At 41.3% G+C, this 16,904-nt stretch overlaps 1 protein-coding gene across 3 annotated transcripts in view; it reads right to left on the bottom strand.

Moving 5' to 3' along the window:
• Window positions 1-1,211: 1,211 nt before the first annotated feature.
• kalrna (kalirin RhoGEF kinase a) overlaps window positions 1,212-16,904 on the bottom strand; it is a 132,749-nt gene continuing 117,056 nt past the window's right edge. The window contains exons 56-68 of one of the 3 annotated variants that reach the window (XM_035174234.2): window positions 15,692-15,975; window positions 12,615-12,777; window positions 10,260-10,316; window positions 9,867-9,894; window positions 9,032-9,194; window positions 8,776-8,897; window positions 8,542-8,673; window positions 8,289-8,450; window positions 7,352-7,430; window positions 7,172-7,223; window positions 6,695-6,843; window positions 6,407-6,545; window positions 1,212-6,308 (exon numbers count right to left, since the gene is read on the bottom strand). In XM_035174234.2, the coding sequence (XP_035030125.2) occupies window positions 5,751-6,308; window positions 6,407-6,545; window positions 6,695-6,843; window positions 7,172-7,223; window positions 7,352-7,430; window positions 8,289-8,450; window positions 8,542-8,673; window positions 8,776-8,897; window positions 9,032-9,194; window positions 9,867-9,894; window positions 10,260-10,316; window positions 12,615-12,777; window positions 15,692-15,975 (2,088 nt within the window). In that variant the 3' untranslated portion in view covers window positions 1,212-5,750. The other 2 variants (XM_035174232.2, XM_035174233.2) reach the window with 2 other exon arrangements.

Below are 16,904 nucleotides of genomic sequence, written 5' to 3'. Positions count from 1 at the left end.
TAACCGAGGCTGAGAGTTTAACCTGCTGCTGTGACGGTGTTCAAACGCAGCCAGGGAGAGTACACACACACACACACACACACACTTGTGTTGTGATTTGAGCTTTGAGTTTAAAGTAGCTGTTGTCAGCACTTTGCTTTGTTGTGGTAGAGTGCGTGTGTGTGTGTGTGTGTGTGTGTGTGTGTACTTGTACTTCTATCTTTGTGAGGACCAGTTTGACCATTCAAAAGACTTTATTTGGTTTCAGCTCCATGTTTGGTCTCCACCGAGGGAAACATCTGGCTCTTTAGTTGTTTACTACAGTGAGTTTTTAGAGTTTACAATTAAAGAGCTGTGAGCCTGAACTGAAATAATAAAGTTGTGGGTCATATTTATCATTGCAAAAAGGGTTTTGAATAAAGACTATTAAAGCTGCAGGTTCTGTTAGACTACACTTTCCCGTCACTGCTTCATGTCTCACATTTTTAAGTTGTGTTAAAGAAAGAACTCATTCACCTTCATTTATAGAATATCTACAAAGTTGTTCAGCTCCACAAGAACTGAGCTAGAAGCTTAAATCCAAATAAAAAATGTGCATGTGAACATGTTTAACGTTCTTTGATAATCCTACTGAACTCAGTAAATACTCTGAACCAGGATTAGCTGTTTGTACAGACTTTGGTAAATCACATGGTTTCTTTCAGGGATGTTGAATAAATGATGTGATAAATCAATCAGTTTGTCATTTCAATTGTAGCATTACTGTAGAGCTTATACATCAAACTCATGAAGATCAGTCCTCTAAATGTCCCTGTTTTTAAATTTCCAGATCCATTAATTGTTCTCTGAGAAGTTTATTGAGTTATATCTTGACCCGAGTCTAATCCGTCCAAATTTCATGGTAATTTGTTCTGCGTTTTTGCGTAATCCTGCTGACAAACTACGGTGCAGCTCCAGCTGCAATTTTCTGTTGGAACCCGACCCTGAGCCCAATGAAGTTCAAATTTGCTGCGCTAAGTTTGTGTTACCCTGTTCCTGACACACATGGTTGTTGTGCAGTGTATAAAAATCAGGTTGATCGTCAAGTGACCAAACCTTAATATCATTTAAACATTTTTGTTAGAACCCGGCCTGATTGGACGTGTCCTGATGGGCTTGGGTATCCACACCAACCAACCAACAAATCAACTAATCAACCAACAGTGGGAACATGAGACATTGAGTGTCATTAATACAAACAAGCAGGTTCTTTATTAGTAAAGAGTAACAAACCAGCAGGTCGTATGGACCAAGAGGAAGTAACTCATACAGCAGTTTGAAAGGAAGCCGACTGTAAAACGTTTCAACAAGGTCAGGATGGAACAGCACATTCAACAGGGTGGAGCCACCACAGAGCTACGCGGCTCACCAAGCCATGACAGATGCATTGTGGGAGCGGGACTTAGTCGACACTGGGACAATTAATCTGAAGTTTTAACTCTTCTGAGACAAAGAACTGAAGGTCTGTCTGAAACATGCAGGGACATGATTCTTGTCTTTGTTAGGATTCTGGATAGAAATAAAAACTAAACATTGGGACAGGGTTAGAATCCCAGGTACATTTACATCTTTACATGAGTCATATTTACATTATATTTGTATATGATCTACAAATTCAAAACAAGTTAAGCCTGACATGCTATAAGGTGATGATGTTTCTGCCTCTGAATATTTTCAGCCACAGTAGCGTAGCAGTTGGACCAGAGGGGTGTTGGTCTGAGTCCCTTCTGAAAATTAAATGATAATGGCAGATCCCCAAAGTGAAGCCAAATCATCTTCATCGCCTGCTGGAGGCTGGGTCCATTATAGGCCGTAAGCCTTCCTCCTCCATGTGAGCAGATGGGACATGGACCAAACTAAAAAGTCAAAGTTCAAGTGCTAATTGTTCCAGTAAGTTTAGTTTTAATAAATTATTTGATGCTATAAAAATGTGGTGAAACGTCATGATTGACAGCCCAAGCTGAGTCGTGATTGGTCGAGTGCATTTATTGGCAGAACCTGGATACCACGGCTCCACCCCCCTGATCACTACTGCGCAGACCGTGGGTAGAAAAACGCACAAGAATGCTGCACCTGCATTTTAGCTTCACTGTACAACAGGATGAAGTAGAGACATGTTGTCCATCTTAACTCAGTCGATGCGTGAGAAGTATTTTTGGTGACGTGATTCAGGACCTGATTTGCTGGAACATCCTCTGTAGTGAAGTATCTTGTGGTTTAGATGACTCTTCTTCTTCATAAAGTTAAAATTCAGCCTCGGTTGCTGTGCAGGGTAAAAGAATTGAAGCAAACCAGAATGTGGAGCTGTTCAGGTTTTAAACAGATCTGTTATTTTACATACTGTACAATACTACTGCATTCTCAAGTTTTAATATTTCTTCCTTTTCTCCATTTACAAGCTGTCACCTCGGCACAAGTTTAAATCCAAACAAATAAATAAAAGGTTTCACATGAATTTAAAAAGACAGAAATACAGACCTCAGTCGAACTTAAACATTCTGGTGAATTGAACATGTTTTCAGGCTGGGTTAGACCTTATAGATCATGAAGACCCTGAGTATTTCAGTGAAATACTAAAACACAACACATTTACTTCTTCAGTGTAAATGTAAACTGAGGTTACATGAAAGGCTCAGGCTCTTGTGTCGTGAGACCAAAGCTGTGAAGTCTGATTATGTTTTTTCCTCTCTTTGCTTATTGTGTTTTTTCTACTTATTGATTTAATGTTCAGATTTTGAAATGCTTTCACTCGAAACCCTGCGCTCACACTCAAACAGCTCCTGCTTGCACTCAGATTTCTTGCGCTTCAGCTCTTGTTGTGTTCATGCTGCTTTTATGCACAAATGAAACTTCTGCCACATTTGACAAATTAAATTGTTCCCCCCACTTGTGGACTGATGTTAACTTTACATCTATGAGAGACCCGTTAGGGTGGTTACTTTAACCGGGTTAATGCACTGCCGCCCTCCACCGCTTTATTATTAAACCATCTTCGGAAATAAAGCTAAAGCTCCCACAACAACGACTGGACAGAGCAGAACTTTCACATCTGCGAATACGCAGCATGAGCACGAAGAGAAGAGCTGAAGCAAGAGCGCAGGAAATCTATCCAAGCACCAAAATATGAGTGCAAAGCAAGTGCACAGTTTGAGCACATGCAGAGCAAATGTAAGCACAAGCAGGAGCTACCTGAGTGCAAGTGCATGGTTTTAAGTGAAAGCATTAAACAATCTGAACGTGAGATCAATAAGTCTATTAAGTGTACTTATATATTCACAATAATCTGTGTCTTACCTAAAAATGTATTGCTCTGTTGCCTTTTTTTCACAGCCAGTTTTAGTTGAATAAATGAAGCAGAAATACGATGCCCGATTGTCTCCCGGGTCTGTACTGATCCAAATCAGCTGCACAGGTAAACACAAACGACTACACCTGCAGATGTGTATTGATGTTGTTGTGCGAGGCCATCAAAGGTGCTCACATTTTCACATTCTGCGCCCCTGCCTGCACAATAAATAAATGCCTAATATCACAGTAAGCTAAATGCTAACTGGGTAATTGGAGGTGCAAAATGATGTGAAAGCATTTGGTGAAAGCAGAAGACAGCACCTATAATGGCAGAACACATTCTACAAGAAATTACAATCATCAGTAGAAACGGGACAGTGAAACAGACTCTTCTATCCTCCAGCCACAGCGGCTGCTAAGTCCGAGGCCCAGTCAGCAAATTTACAAGCCAAACAAACGAGAACCAAACACGAGAGTCTGTGATTTGTCACTGTGGTTGTAGACAAATGTACAAACGATAGGGATCGAGTTCATTTCTCACCTCCACACCAAATGTTGAGGGACTTCTAAACCATCCCTGGTGATTTGACATGCAGGTTTTCCCTGATTATTCTACTAACTAAGTTCTTGTAAACAGTGATATGAACAAATTGTGTTCTTTCGAGCAGATTTCAGCCTCCACGTTTCCCCATGTGGTCAGCGATCCAACGTTAAGTACAGAAGTCCTCAGTGTCAGGGTGACACCGTCCTGGTAGTGATGCCGCTGGTACATTCGAGCCAGTTCATCTTGTTTCATGACAGGTTAGTCCAGTGCAGATGAGTCAGAGCAGGGCACTGTTCAGAATGTTAACTCTGCTCCTGCTCACTTCAGCAGAAGCTCAGTGAATTGTTTGACTTCATCTTCTGGTCCAGGTCACGACTGCAAATATGATGCATGATCAACCTTAGTCCTAACATAAACAAACATTCAATAAATAAGTCTGATAAATAATAAGTATATGATAGAAAGGTCCAAAGCAGATGCAGCCAAGAAAACATTTGTTGTTGGTGGTTTAAGTTTCAGGACCTGTTACCTGGAACCATCCAGTAATCCTCTTATCTGCTTCATGCCAGACGGACAAGACGAGTACAACATCCCCTTAAGTCCTGGTTTCTTAACTGAAGACATTTAAGATCTAAATTCATTTTTTTTATTTTTCTGTTTTAAGAAAATTCCCAACAGTGACCAAACTGAGACAAACAATGAGAAATTAGTGTTGGCAAGATCTTGTTTCATATTCCCTCCTTGACGAATCACCTCATGGTCAACACCACAATTAGCTAAACATTCTTGCTTGTGGGTGAAATGCCAAATTCTGACAGAAACCATTGACTGACTATCTCTGGTCACATCAGACATATCAGGGCGCATTTATGCTCAATGTTAAGATTTGTATACTGAAACAGTCGGTCTTCAGAGAGTTTACTACTACTTTCTTGATGTTGATGCAAAAATTTCTCCTCATACTGTTCCACAAACGTATGATTACTAGTTGACTTTGTTTTTTCCCTTAAGCTACACCCCCAGGTTTAGTCTCTAAAGGCTAAAAATCACGTCATTACAGTTGGGCAAGACATCGAACTCTGAACCTGCTCAACTCCCTATGTAGCCAAAGAAAGAAAACCAACATTAAAGGCTTTCTAACTACTCTATCACTGATCCTGGATCTTAATTTAGCTCAAATTAGACAACAGCAAACACTTTATTAACATAATTCATCACAGTGTTTAACCAGTTTTGCTACGAACCAACTCTTTGATGTCAGTCGCTGGTCACGCAAACATCAAGCCAGTTATTTTGTTGGCACAACAGAGTGCTTTGGTGGTTTAAAACTTTCCATAACTTTTTAGCCTGTTCAGTTATAGATTATTTTGGCCAGTTGGCTAGTGAGGATGCCAACAAGCCAGTTCTGGAACTGCCAAGTGTCCCTGAGCATTGTGTCTCAGGTTGAGGAAACAACCTTCTTCAGATCTAAGTTAAGGTTTAGCTCCACATTACGGATTAAAAGACTGTTGTCTTTAATAAATACATTTTTTTATCTGTAAAAATAAACAATTTAATGTAAACAGAATCGAACACGTTGCCATCATGCTTCTTCACAGTGGTTATTTTCTCTGAGCTACTTCTGTAGGTTCTCGTAGGGCAGTTGTTTAAAGTAATGTTTGATACTCGGTGACAAAAGACTTGATGAAATGTTGGTCAAATTTAAATAATGCGCAGCCATAAACCCATAGATTTGGACCAAGGAAGGAAAATTAAATCTCACTCCAAAGGCACCAAATCCTTTTCCCACTCACAAAGTATTAAATACTCAAGATAATTAAATGCTTAACATATATTGTGATGTCATTCCTGGTGGTCACACATGGTTTGTTCTCGGATGTTCGGACACTCAGATCTCGTCTCACAGTGTGTTGCCCATGCTGCTGCTCACCAGCCCTTTGATATTAGTGATGGGCCTAACATCATGCAGCTGTTTTCTTCGGTCAATGAACGTGGCCAGCCGTGTTGTGTCCAGAGGTGTCTTGGAGTACTCCCCGCCATGTGCGCCCCCACGACCCACCCACGGGTGCTGCAGACAGGAAGAAGCACTCGGCCTCTTCCTCTGATCCTGCTGTAGCACCGACGACACAAAATCCCTTGCCGCCTGACTCACATCGCGGAAGTAATCGTCCGGGAAGCAGAAGTCCAGGCGGCAGATGTTGACGCAAGTTTCCTCTGGAGATTCATCCAGAAATGGGGAAACGCCGCTGAGCATCACGTAAGCCAACACGCCAATGCTCCACACGTCTGTCGCAACAGAGACCGGTGTCCCACGGATGAGCTCAGGTGCGGCAAACTCTGGGTTTCCAAGCAGGAGGTGGACGTAACGGCGGTGGGCGGACAGCTGGACAGCATCGCCAAGGTCAATGAGTTTAATGCACGGGGTGGGAGTGTGAAGGTCGACCATGATGTTCTCAGGCTAAAGAGGAGACAAACAGGATTCAGACAGATGGAATAATAAGTCCATATAAAGTTCAAATAATCTTTATTCATTTAGAGCACATGTGTGGTTCTGACCTTGAGATCCAGGTGCGCTACTCTGCAGGTGTGAAGGTGCTGCAACGCCTCGAGTGTCTCTCGGATGAAGAACGCCACCTTCTCCTCCATCAGCTCATCGTGGGCAACGAGGTAGTCAAGCAGACGACCATCCTCCAGCCTGATTCGCACAAATAAAGTAACGTTACGGTTTTTCAGCTCCTTAGCTACGCAGGATAGCCCACTAGCTAACATGGCTGAGGTGTTAGATCCCCAGCTAGCTAGGTAGAAAAAGCAAAACAGAACCTTTAGTTGACATGTCAGACTTACAGCTCGAGGATCAGCATCAATGAGTTGGGAGACTCGTATGTGTCCAACAGCACCACCAGCTGGTGATTCTGTGCGTGTCGCAGGATGTCCGCCTCATGAGCCGCCTGCTCCTTCTTTTGCATCTTCTTACTCACAAACTTCACAGCAACCTGGACAGAAAAGACGAAAAAATATATGTATTAAATAAATAGAATAACCCTAGAATAATCTTAAAACTTTATTTATCTTCATTGCTTGGCACTTAATACATAAATATAAACTTCACTGTATACTAAATTGAAAATTTGTATAATAACAAACTTTACTGAAAAATTACTACAACCCTAAAAAAATACAATACAAATAATATAAAACTTTTTTAGCACATAAAAACTTTGCTTAATCAAAAATGTGTATTTCTGAAAAGGAAACAAAAATAAACCCTTTAAACACTTCACCACACAAACATCCAAGCTTCAGCTGTGTGTTAGGACTCACCTCCTTCTTTGTGGACTTGTTGAGACATTTTCTCACCACTGAAAATCGTCCCCTAAAAACAGACGTAGCCACAAACATCAGAGAATTAAAAAAAGGTTGAATATATCTAACAGATATTAAAATCGGGGCTGATAATCAAGTTTGTGTTGTTTGAGGCGTTTTTCTGAGGCGACACTTTACCTTCCGATCTCACAGATCTCAGAGAAGCTCGAGTCAAAGTTTTCCTTCCACTGGATTCCTGTTCCGTCGTATCCAGAGTCTGAACACAGGAGCAGGATTGAAAGATTAAATCTTTTTTTTTTTTCTAACATAAACTCGTTTATGTTAGAAACGTTTCAGCGTGAGGACACTTTGAAAATAAAAAATTTGTAGATTCATTTCAATCTCATTAGTGAGCGAATCGTTGTGATTAGCCTAGCTTAGCGTAAAGACGACATATATAACAGCGAGCTGAGTTTCATATTGTAAATAAGTGGGCACGAGATGTTTTGGTCACACACACTGTTTATAAAAATATTCTCGACCAGCAGCAGGCGACTCCGGTGGTTGTTTCTACAGAAGTAAATGAGAAAATGACTCACTTGATTTATAACGTCAGAAAACATTTACCTGAGGAGTTTATGGCCTCAATCTCTAGTTTAGTTAAGTAGATACAATGTGTTTGACAGTTAGTACCATCCAATGGGTGCAGGTGGCAGGGAGGTGGGCGTGTCCTCGAGCTCTCAGTCAGGCTCCACCCCCTGCTTCACCATATATGGTTATTTCTGGTTTTAAAAACCATAATGGCTCAGGACATAAAATCGAGGCTTCAAAACGGCAGCTCACAAACCAATGGTGACATCACAGTGGGCCGGCACCAGATTGGTCATTTCTTTTTCGAAAGATGCAGGTTAGTCGCTTCCAGTCCACGGAGTGACTGTTTTCATACTTTGAGGGTCCCTACTGACCCCCTTCAAGTCATTACGGATAGTAAAAGCCCAGAACATTTATTTTACACAATATGGGCCCTTTAACACCTTTATTTCATATTGTGGATATATCTCTTAAAAGGTATGTTGAACTCTTTATTGACGTTTCGTAGGCTCATGCTATGAAAGAGTATGAGCTGCAGACTTACTGCTGCTGGGCAGTGTCACCATGTTGGAGGGCTCGGACGGGGGCCCGACCCCCCAGTGGTTGGAGGCTCGCACTCTGAACTGATAGTGACCGCCGGGGATCAGAGCGTCGATCTGAACACACTCCTCCCTGCTGCTGGCCACTTGCTGCCATAGCAACGAGTCTGCAATAGAAGAGTGAGAATGATCAGTATACTTTATTTATTTTCCAAAATACCCACCCACCCACCCACCCACCCACACACACACACACACCTTCCTGTCTGTACTCCACAGTGTAGTTGCTGACGGCACAGTGGGCAGATGAAGTCGGCGGTGACCAGTCGATCATCACCGCCGTGCTGCTGGCTTCTTGTGCCACAGGCCGCCCCGGGGCTGCTGGGATACCTGCAAGGAGGCGAGAAGACAAAAAAAAATCTCTCAGTACCGTTACAGTTGAGTCGCTGCTGATCAGAGCTACTAAATGTAACTTTAATTCAGGTGCATTACCTTGCACTTTAATAGAGGCGGAGGATGAGGCAGAGCCGTGGTCATTAACAGCAACACAGGTGTAGATCCCCGTATCCTGAGGCATCAGATTGCAGATCTTCAACAAGATGTCCCCCGTGTCCCTGGAGAGGAAGACGAAGGTGAAGGGATGGAGGACAAGATGCAGAAAAGATGGAGAAGGATAATCGTGTGTGGAGATCAGGAAGTAGTCTAGAGGTTGATGGGAAGGAAGCAGGATGAGCAGAAATTACGTTACCTGATGTCGATGGTGAAGCGGCTGTTGATGGTCACTGGGTTCTGGTCGGGGCCCTTCAGGGTGACGGAGGGTTTGGGTCGTCCACAGACTTTGCAGCACAGGACGACTGTTTCTCCAAATGCACACACCACGTCTGACAGAGGGACGAGGAACTCTGGAGCCACTGCACAGAAGAAACACATAGACATGCTAAGTCTCATTAGCTGTGATAAAAGCATTTCAAGCACTTTGATTTAGTGAATAAAACTGCACAGCCCCGACCACAAACATTGAGATAGTTGGACATTTTTCATCTGCGTTTGTTCGTCTGTTAATTAGCAGGAACTTGGAAGGATGTAGTGTGGGTCAGGAAAGATGCGATTGAATTTCGGTGTGGATCCAGATCAGGAGGCTTTTCACACCCTTTAATCAAATTTATACCACATGGACGCACTGTTGACACTAAGAAACTATAAAACCAAACTTTATCTACCTACTATTCCACACGTCTCTCACGCACAGTTCGTCTAATATGCTTCACACATATTAGTGTGTGCAGTGCTAAACACAATCAATATGGACATAATGTCCAATATTAATAAAAATGAAATAATCAGGTGACCAGTGCTCTATAGCAGTCAGTGGGGGCGGGGCAGTGTGCCTTCAGTCTGTGGACCTAGTTCAACATATCTTCTTCTACGTCCTCGGATAAACAAAAGTATCGCGGTCAGTAATTGGGTCAAATATCAGACATATCATTTCACCATTTTAAATGTATAAAGTGTATTAAACGAAGCGTATGCTAATAAATTGTTATATATTGGTATATTAGGCTGTTTCTTCTCATGTTTCTTACCTTCCTGGATGAAGTTTGGGTTGAGAAGCTGGAAAACAGATGAAGTCCAAGTCAAACATTTGCTAAAAAGTTTTCAGTTGTGAATCCTGACACACGTCAAAGTAAACTGAGCTCCTTATGATAAACCAAACAGAAACATTAAATCAAAAGCAAACACCCAATGTAGGAACTATAATCAGCAGGAGCAGAGGTCAAGAACATACTCAACTCATTTTAAGACAATAAAAGAATTGATTTAGTTAAGATATTTAGTTTTCGACACATGAAACAGTGCGACTGCAAATTTGTCGTCATATTTGAAAAAAAAACACAACAGTATAGTTTATTATTAATTCTTTTATTTTCTGCTGTTGTGAAGTGACACAAACATAAAGTGTGCGCGACCTATCGTACCTCCATGCCGGTCTTTGGGACGAGGTCATCTTCACAGTCCGACTCATCTGACGTGTCCTGGTGGAGAACGAAGGAAGAGGAGGAAGAGGAGGAAGAGGAATAAGAGAGGTAGGTTAAGAATGGGATGGAGTGAAGGCAGCGGAGTGGAGATTTGGGACCAGGACAGAAGGAAAGAAAGCAAACAAGAGATGAGAAAAATCAAAAGGGAAAAGGAAGGAGATGCGAGAAATAGAGAAATGAGTGAAGGCATGCAAGAGAAATTGAGGGAGTAAGCTAAGAGGAGGCATAAATAAGAAAAGTTCTGGAGGGAACAGCACCGAACCTAGTTTCAGTGGCTGATACTCACCTGAGAGCTGCTGTGGTTTGAATCTTTTTAGGACCTTTAATATATTAACTAACAGCAGCAGTAAATGTTCACTCGGCTCTGACACTCTTCACGTTATCCTGTGCTTCAGTCTCAGATCTGCACCTCCTGAGTTTCATGAAGCAGCAGCCAACCACAGCTGAGTGTTGAATTATTTTAGCAACAGCACTTTAATCTTCAGAGTCCGAGCAGCTTTGACGTGGGAATTTAGGCCTTAATGTGTTTCTGAATCCAGGAACTTAGAAATCGTGCAGCAAGAAGGGGTGAAGAAACATTCCACAATTTCTCAACTTCCATTTCTGGCTTTGACAGAAAACAATCTTGATTTTGTTTCTGCAAGAGAGTTCAAATGCTTTTTTTCTTTATACTTTTTTTTTAAGTAAAATGTATTAAGACTAAACTCTTACTGGGTGTTGTCTGTAGAAATAGTTAGTCACTGGATGGTTGTTCAATTAGCTTCAAAACATGATGCAAATAGAAAGAAGTGATGTTCTACGTAGGCAGGAACAAAGAGTGTGTTTGTTGGAAAACACTATTATTTCTTTTCACAGCTTCAGGATAAAACTTCAACATTTGTTTCAAGTTTTTTTTAAAGTGCATTTCTTATGCACTTTTGCTTTGAAACATAAAGCGTCACATGAACTCAAGTTTTTACCTCAAGTGAGTCACAGAAACATCATCTTAAGATTATCATTTTCACTTTGTGGACAATGTTATATCTAAAGACTTAATCCCATTCTCACTCATGTTAGTTCACTACAAAATAAAACAGGAGTTAAGAGGCTGAGCAACGTAAAAACAAATCCAAAGTCACCGGGTTCTACTTCTACCCATGCACAGCGAGGGAAAAAGAAATCAAACACGAAAAACACAAGAGACTTTATTTTTCACTCAGTGCAGTTGAAGGTTGTCAGGTAAAATAAATAAAGATAAAATAGAAAATAAAAAACACTTGCAGTGTTCTCAACCAGTTCATATTTACATGTGTGGAAACAACATTTCCATCTTTATTTCTGTGAGTGTGATTATGATCCGACTTTAATCATCGTTAATCCAACCCCCGCTTTCTCGAAACCTTGTGGCCCCAGTCACAGCAGGATTTTTAATTTAACTGTGAGGTTTTTATCGAAGGAAATGTACGGTGGCCTGGGAGAGTTACACAGAATGCACAAGCCACAACACATTAGCTGAGGCTGAATTTGAAGACCAATTGTGTCACAGTGGCATGTCTTTGAATGTGGCCAATTAATGGATCAAATAGATGGATTAGACCAACATATCCCAGGATCTTTTATTTATCTAACAAGCTAGATATCTGGGTGGCTGAGCGGCTCAAACTAGCCAAGGGAACAAACATTACAGCTGGAAAAGCTTGTGACACAAAAAGGAAATCTGTCTCATTTCAGTCCAGCCTCCCCAGTGTGAGGATGCTTTCTTCATGCCCCACATTGAGACACAGCGAATGGCAGTAGAAGACATGTGGACATTGGCATGGCAACAGATGTCACAATCCGTTGTCACCCACTTGCATTCTGTTCCACACTTCTTGGACATAAATGCTAAGTGGTTTTTTGTGCATTTGATCAACAGTCGCCTGCAGGTCGTCACAACACTTCCATCACCATCAAATAAATGCTAATTCAATCTCTGGTTCTGAATTGGCTGCAGAGATCCAGAAAATTCACGATGTCCCTAAACTAAACACCGTCACAGACTCTGGGATCAGTGTTTGAACAAATAAATAAAACTTTCATGAGCAACCTTTTGGTTGAGTGAACGTTCGTATAAACTAACGCAGGTTGAGAACTGCTGCTGGGATCAAAACAAGAAACCACAAAAACGACTGTGCGTGTTGGTTGGTTTGTACACACACACACCCACACAGTTTAAGAATCAAAAATGAAAACCAAGTTGGGGGGGGGAGCTAGGTGAGGGGTTTTGGCACACACACATGACATCACCAGCGTGCGCCGTCGACCTACGTTACTCACTTTGCCCTTCACCCCCGTGGCAGGGGAGGCGAGAGGGGGAGGGGGCGTGGTTTCTTTGGGCTTACGGAAGAGGCCGTTCTCGTGACCTCTGACCCCCAGCGAGGTGCCATCCTTGGCTTCGGCGCGCTTCCGGGCACGCAGCGTGTTCCACGACAGAGACTTCCTGTACGGTACAGGAACGAGAAACGTCAAGCAGCCAATCAGAGGGAAGCTCAGTGGCGTCCAGCTTAGTCTGGCTGCAGAGGCAACATGGCCGCCAGGTCACAACTTCACGTTCTGACCACTGGCACCATTTAGTGACTCGGATGTGTGTTTGTGATTTAATATCATGTTTCTGTCGTTATGGAAACAAGGCTTGATTTTCTAATGCAGAGATGAGGTGTCATCATTTACATATATTAAGTATAAACAGCATTTAAACACTTAAACTGTCATCATATACTTTATGAAACATTGTATAAAACAGTTGCAAATAGAAGTGTTAACATGTCTTATATTGTTGTATATTTTATTATATATTGTATTGGATGTTGGTTTTATATTATTACACTCATTGTGTATTAAAACAAACACATCTGTTGAAGAAAAAAATATGTCTCATAACATTTTTGTTCCATTTGAGTCAAACTAGTGAGTGACTGGTTCCAAGTTAAAACTATATTTGACAAGTTGTGTCATTAAACTGTTGATTGTGGTTGTGTCATTATCTAAAATACTCAGATATCAAGCCTCCTTTACTTTGAATGTTGGTGTTTTTTAAATGATTACAATGAATTATCTCACAATTATGAGAAATTATCATTGAATGCAGAATTTTTCATAATTGTGAGAACATTTCTTATAATTTTAACTGTAATGAGTAATTGAAAGAGTTGTATTATGTCCATAGGCAGAACATCTACATCTTGTATCACTCATATTCCTATAAGCTTATTTAATTGTGACCTTAAACAAATTATTAATAGGAAATCATCTGTGTCACCTTTGACCTCCATACTTCCCCTGTGGTTTGTGTAAAATGTGTGTGTCTGTACAATCTAAACGTGTGAGTCTTTCTGTGTTGTTGTAGCAGAGGGTTGTGAGTGTGTTGTTGTTGCCTGAAGCTGCAGCCAGACTCTTCTGGTCCGTTTAGACAGGAGGAGGATAGAGCGACACTGGTCTGACTTTATTAAGAGACAGAGAGGAGAGAGAGAGACTGAACATTTAGACTGGAATAAAGAGAGAGAGACACACACATAAGTGTAAAATATCTTCTTCCAACACAACCTGGGAAGACGACAATGCTAACATTTTCAACCTTTATCCACTTGTGTTTCCTGTGCTAATGAATTATAATTTACATGAATATTTGTTCCGACAACTGATTTAACATCTGCATTTGTTAAAACTGAAAACTAATTATTTCATTGTTGAGTTGAGCAACTTCTTCTGAGTTTCATGTAATAATGAAGGTAAATAAAAGTTATAGAATGATTAGTCCGAGCCTGTAATAATTCCTGTCACATTTTAAAGCTGTTAAATATAGTAAGTATTGACCTTATCTCATATTAAAACAATCCTGGACACCTTAAGAGGCTTCTTGGTTGTTAATCACTCACAGTTCCGAAAACTGAAGAAGCATCTTCTAATTTTTCACCAGTTTTATGTCTTTATATCTTGTGGAGAATCAGACCGTTGGTTAGTAAAAACAAACTAAAACAAAAATATCAAAATAAATATTACTACAACAAGAACAAATACAAAAATTTGAAATCAATCATACAAGAAAAAAAGTGGAGAAAATGTTTTGATAAAAATCTTTTATCACTTTCAAACTCTGTCTCTTCAAACCTGCCTCATTCTGAACAAAATCACTCCATCTAGTGGTGTAACAGTGCACACAGAAGTAGGCAGAACGCTCAGTGTCACATTTGCTGTTGTAGTTTATTTACAAATATTAAAAACTACAAACTGTCAATCATCTTCAGCCTAACGCAGAAGAAAACAACGTCACCTTCATGTCGCTTTGCTAACTCATGCTCAAGTCCAAAAGGTTTATTTTACATATTTAAAATACATTTAAAATCATTATCATTCCACTACCAACAGTACAATGCTGACCGTTGCCATTAAATGAAACATATTGCACAGCCTGACTTCATATTTTTTCTTCATCTTAAATAGTGCAAAAGGGATTTTTTTTTTAAACAGGAATGTTCTAGAGCTTCAGTTGAAGAACCGAAATTTACTTTGTACAGTGAACTGCCGACATAATAAACAAAATCAAAATGGAGGAAATAAGTCCAACTTTGTCCGTAAAATAATAATAACAATAATAATTACAGGGCAGAAAAACAACAACAAACAAACAACAAGAGGAATAAACACAAATTTCTGTATAGATTGCCACAGACAACAAAATAAATCTTCTCCACTGCGGAGAACGGGGCCGAGTCCACCTGAATGCCCCAGGTGAGCGATTATTCGTTCCAAAAAACAGTGAAAAGAATAAGTAATTTACAAAAAAGAAAGAAAAAAAGTGTTAGAAACTGAAATAAGACTGTCTGGTTTTAGCTCCACATAAGTGTCAACGGTTTTTATCTTGTGTTTCCAGAGTCACCTACAGGTTACAAGAATTTCTATCCAGTCTATTCCTGCAGGAAAACTCCTCAGCTCTCGTTTACATGGACATTTGTCAGAGTTTGTGTGTGTGTGTGTATGTTTGAGTTCATGTAGTTGCCACAGAGCCGTCAAGTGACAATGGCTCATAAATACAACTGTCACCGAAGCTGCTTGATGGACAGTAAGAGACCAGTTCAGTACCTTTTACCTCCGAGGAGAAGAACATCAGGAGGAGAAAAAAAAAGAATCTCCCATGAGGTCCAAGAGGGAGGAGGAGAAGGAGGGAGGGGATAGGGAAGGAGGGAACAAGGAGTTAGGAGGTGAGGGAAGAGGCAGTGAGTAACGAGGGCGGGGTGCCGACTCCAAAAAATATGGGGAGACAGCGTTTTGTCGCCTCATTTGTCATCGAGACAGAAGTGCATCTGTCTGCAGGGAGAGAAGTGCTGGTTGGGTGGGATTGTGGTGGGGGGACTTACTTGATGTTGTTGGCATCGGCCACCGCCGCTGAGAAGGAGGAAGTAGAGGAAGAGTCTTTTATGGACTTTGCGGCTGGGCCCAGGACGTGTCCTGGCACCCAGCCCTCAGCGGCGGGCGACTGGCTGTTGGCGGGACGGTAAACAAGGTACATGTTCTGCTGGTTGGTGGCCAGGATCTGCACCCCCTCCCCCTGACTGACGCAGATCTCGTTCTCCTTGAGCGCTGAGTAGTTCTGAGTGACCAGCATGGTGGAGGAGACACCGTTGCAGCCGCCGTCGCTGTCCTGAGGAGGAGGAGGAGGAGGAGGAGGAGGAGGAGGAGGAGGGGAAAGGATGAAGTAAGCAGAACAGGAGATAGAGGAGAAAGTGGAGGAAGAGAGGATGAGGATAATTGAGGATGAGGACAACATGAAGGTGCCACTACGTGGGTTGGATAACAGTCCTGCTGCAGCCGACCTCAACCTGAGGAGGAGCAGAGGGAGGCCAGGAGCGAGGAGCAGGAGGACGGAGGAAAACAGCGACCTGTTCACTTTATTTTCATACCAACAGGAACTAAACAAACAGCAGCACAAATGTTTTGACGTTTACTGCTGAGTTTCCTGCCTCCTCCAGTGAAACGTCACAGAGTGAATTCAGTGAAACCACAAAAAAAAAACTGAATCTTCCAAGGTCGAAATTTCACTGGAAACAATGAGTGAGATACTTTGGTCGCACCTGGATAATGAGAATATAGAACACCTGTATTGTCAATCTAATATAAAATGAAATTTTGACGATTTCTGCTCCTAGTTCAAATAAATGTTAAAAAGAACTAATGTCTGGAAATGACCTCAACACAGGAAACTGAATCTGAAATACTCATCAATGTCTCTTTCCAGAAAACATGGTCCTGGTTATTCTGGATAATCCACAGCAAATAAAACCATCTGGATTTAATTGAGTCTTTTAAGGTTTTCATTCTGTCCAGATTTAAAAAGAAACTAGTGGAGAAACTATAGTCTAGGGACATTTATCCAAAAGTGAGGGTCAACATCTGAGAGCTCTGTAGTCTAAATTACAAAGTGAGCAGAACTGTTCAAAGTAGGCCAGGTATGCATGTCCTGTGTGTATAAACCTGAACAGTATTCTGCTACACCTGCAGTAGCCCAGATTTTAACCTTGGCTTTCAGGAACAGGTTCCACACAGAGCAAAGAGAAAAAGTGCATCATGGCC

The sequence above is a fragment of the Hippoglossus stenolepis genome, chromosome 13, assembly GCF_022539355.2.
Source record: "Hippoglossus stenolepis isolate QCI-W04-F060 chromosome 13, HSTE1.2, whole genome shotgun sequence".
NCBI lineage: Eukaryota > Metazoa > Chordata > Actinopteri > Pleuronectiformes > Pleuronectidae > Hippoglossus > Hippoglossus stenolepis.
The sequence above is the reverse complement of the archived record's forward strand: the minus strand, read 5'-3'. Positions and strand labels throughout refer to the sequence as shown.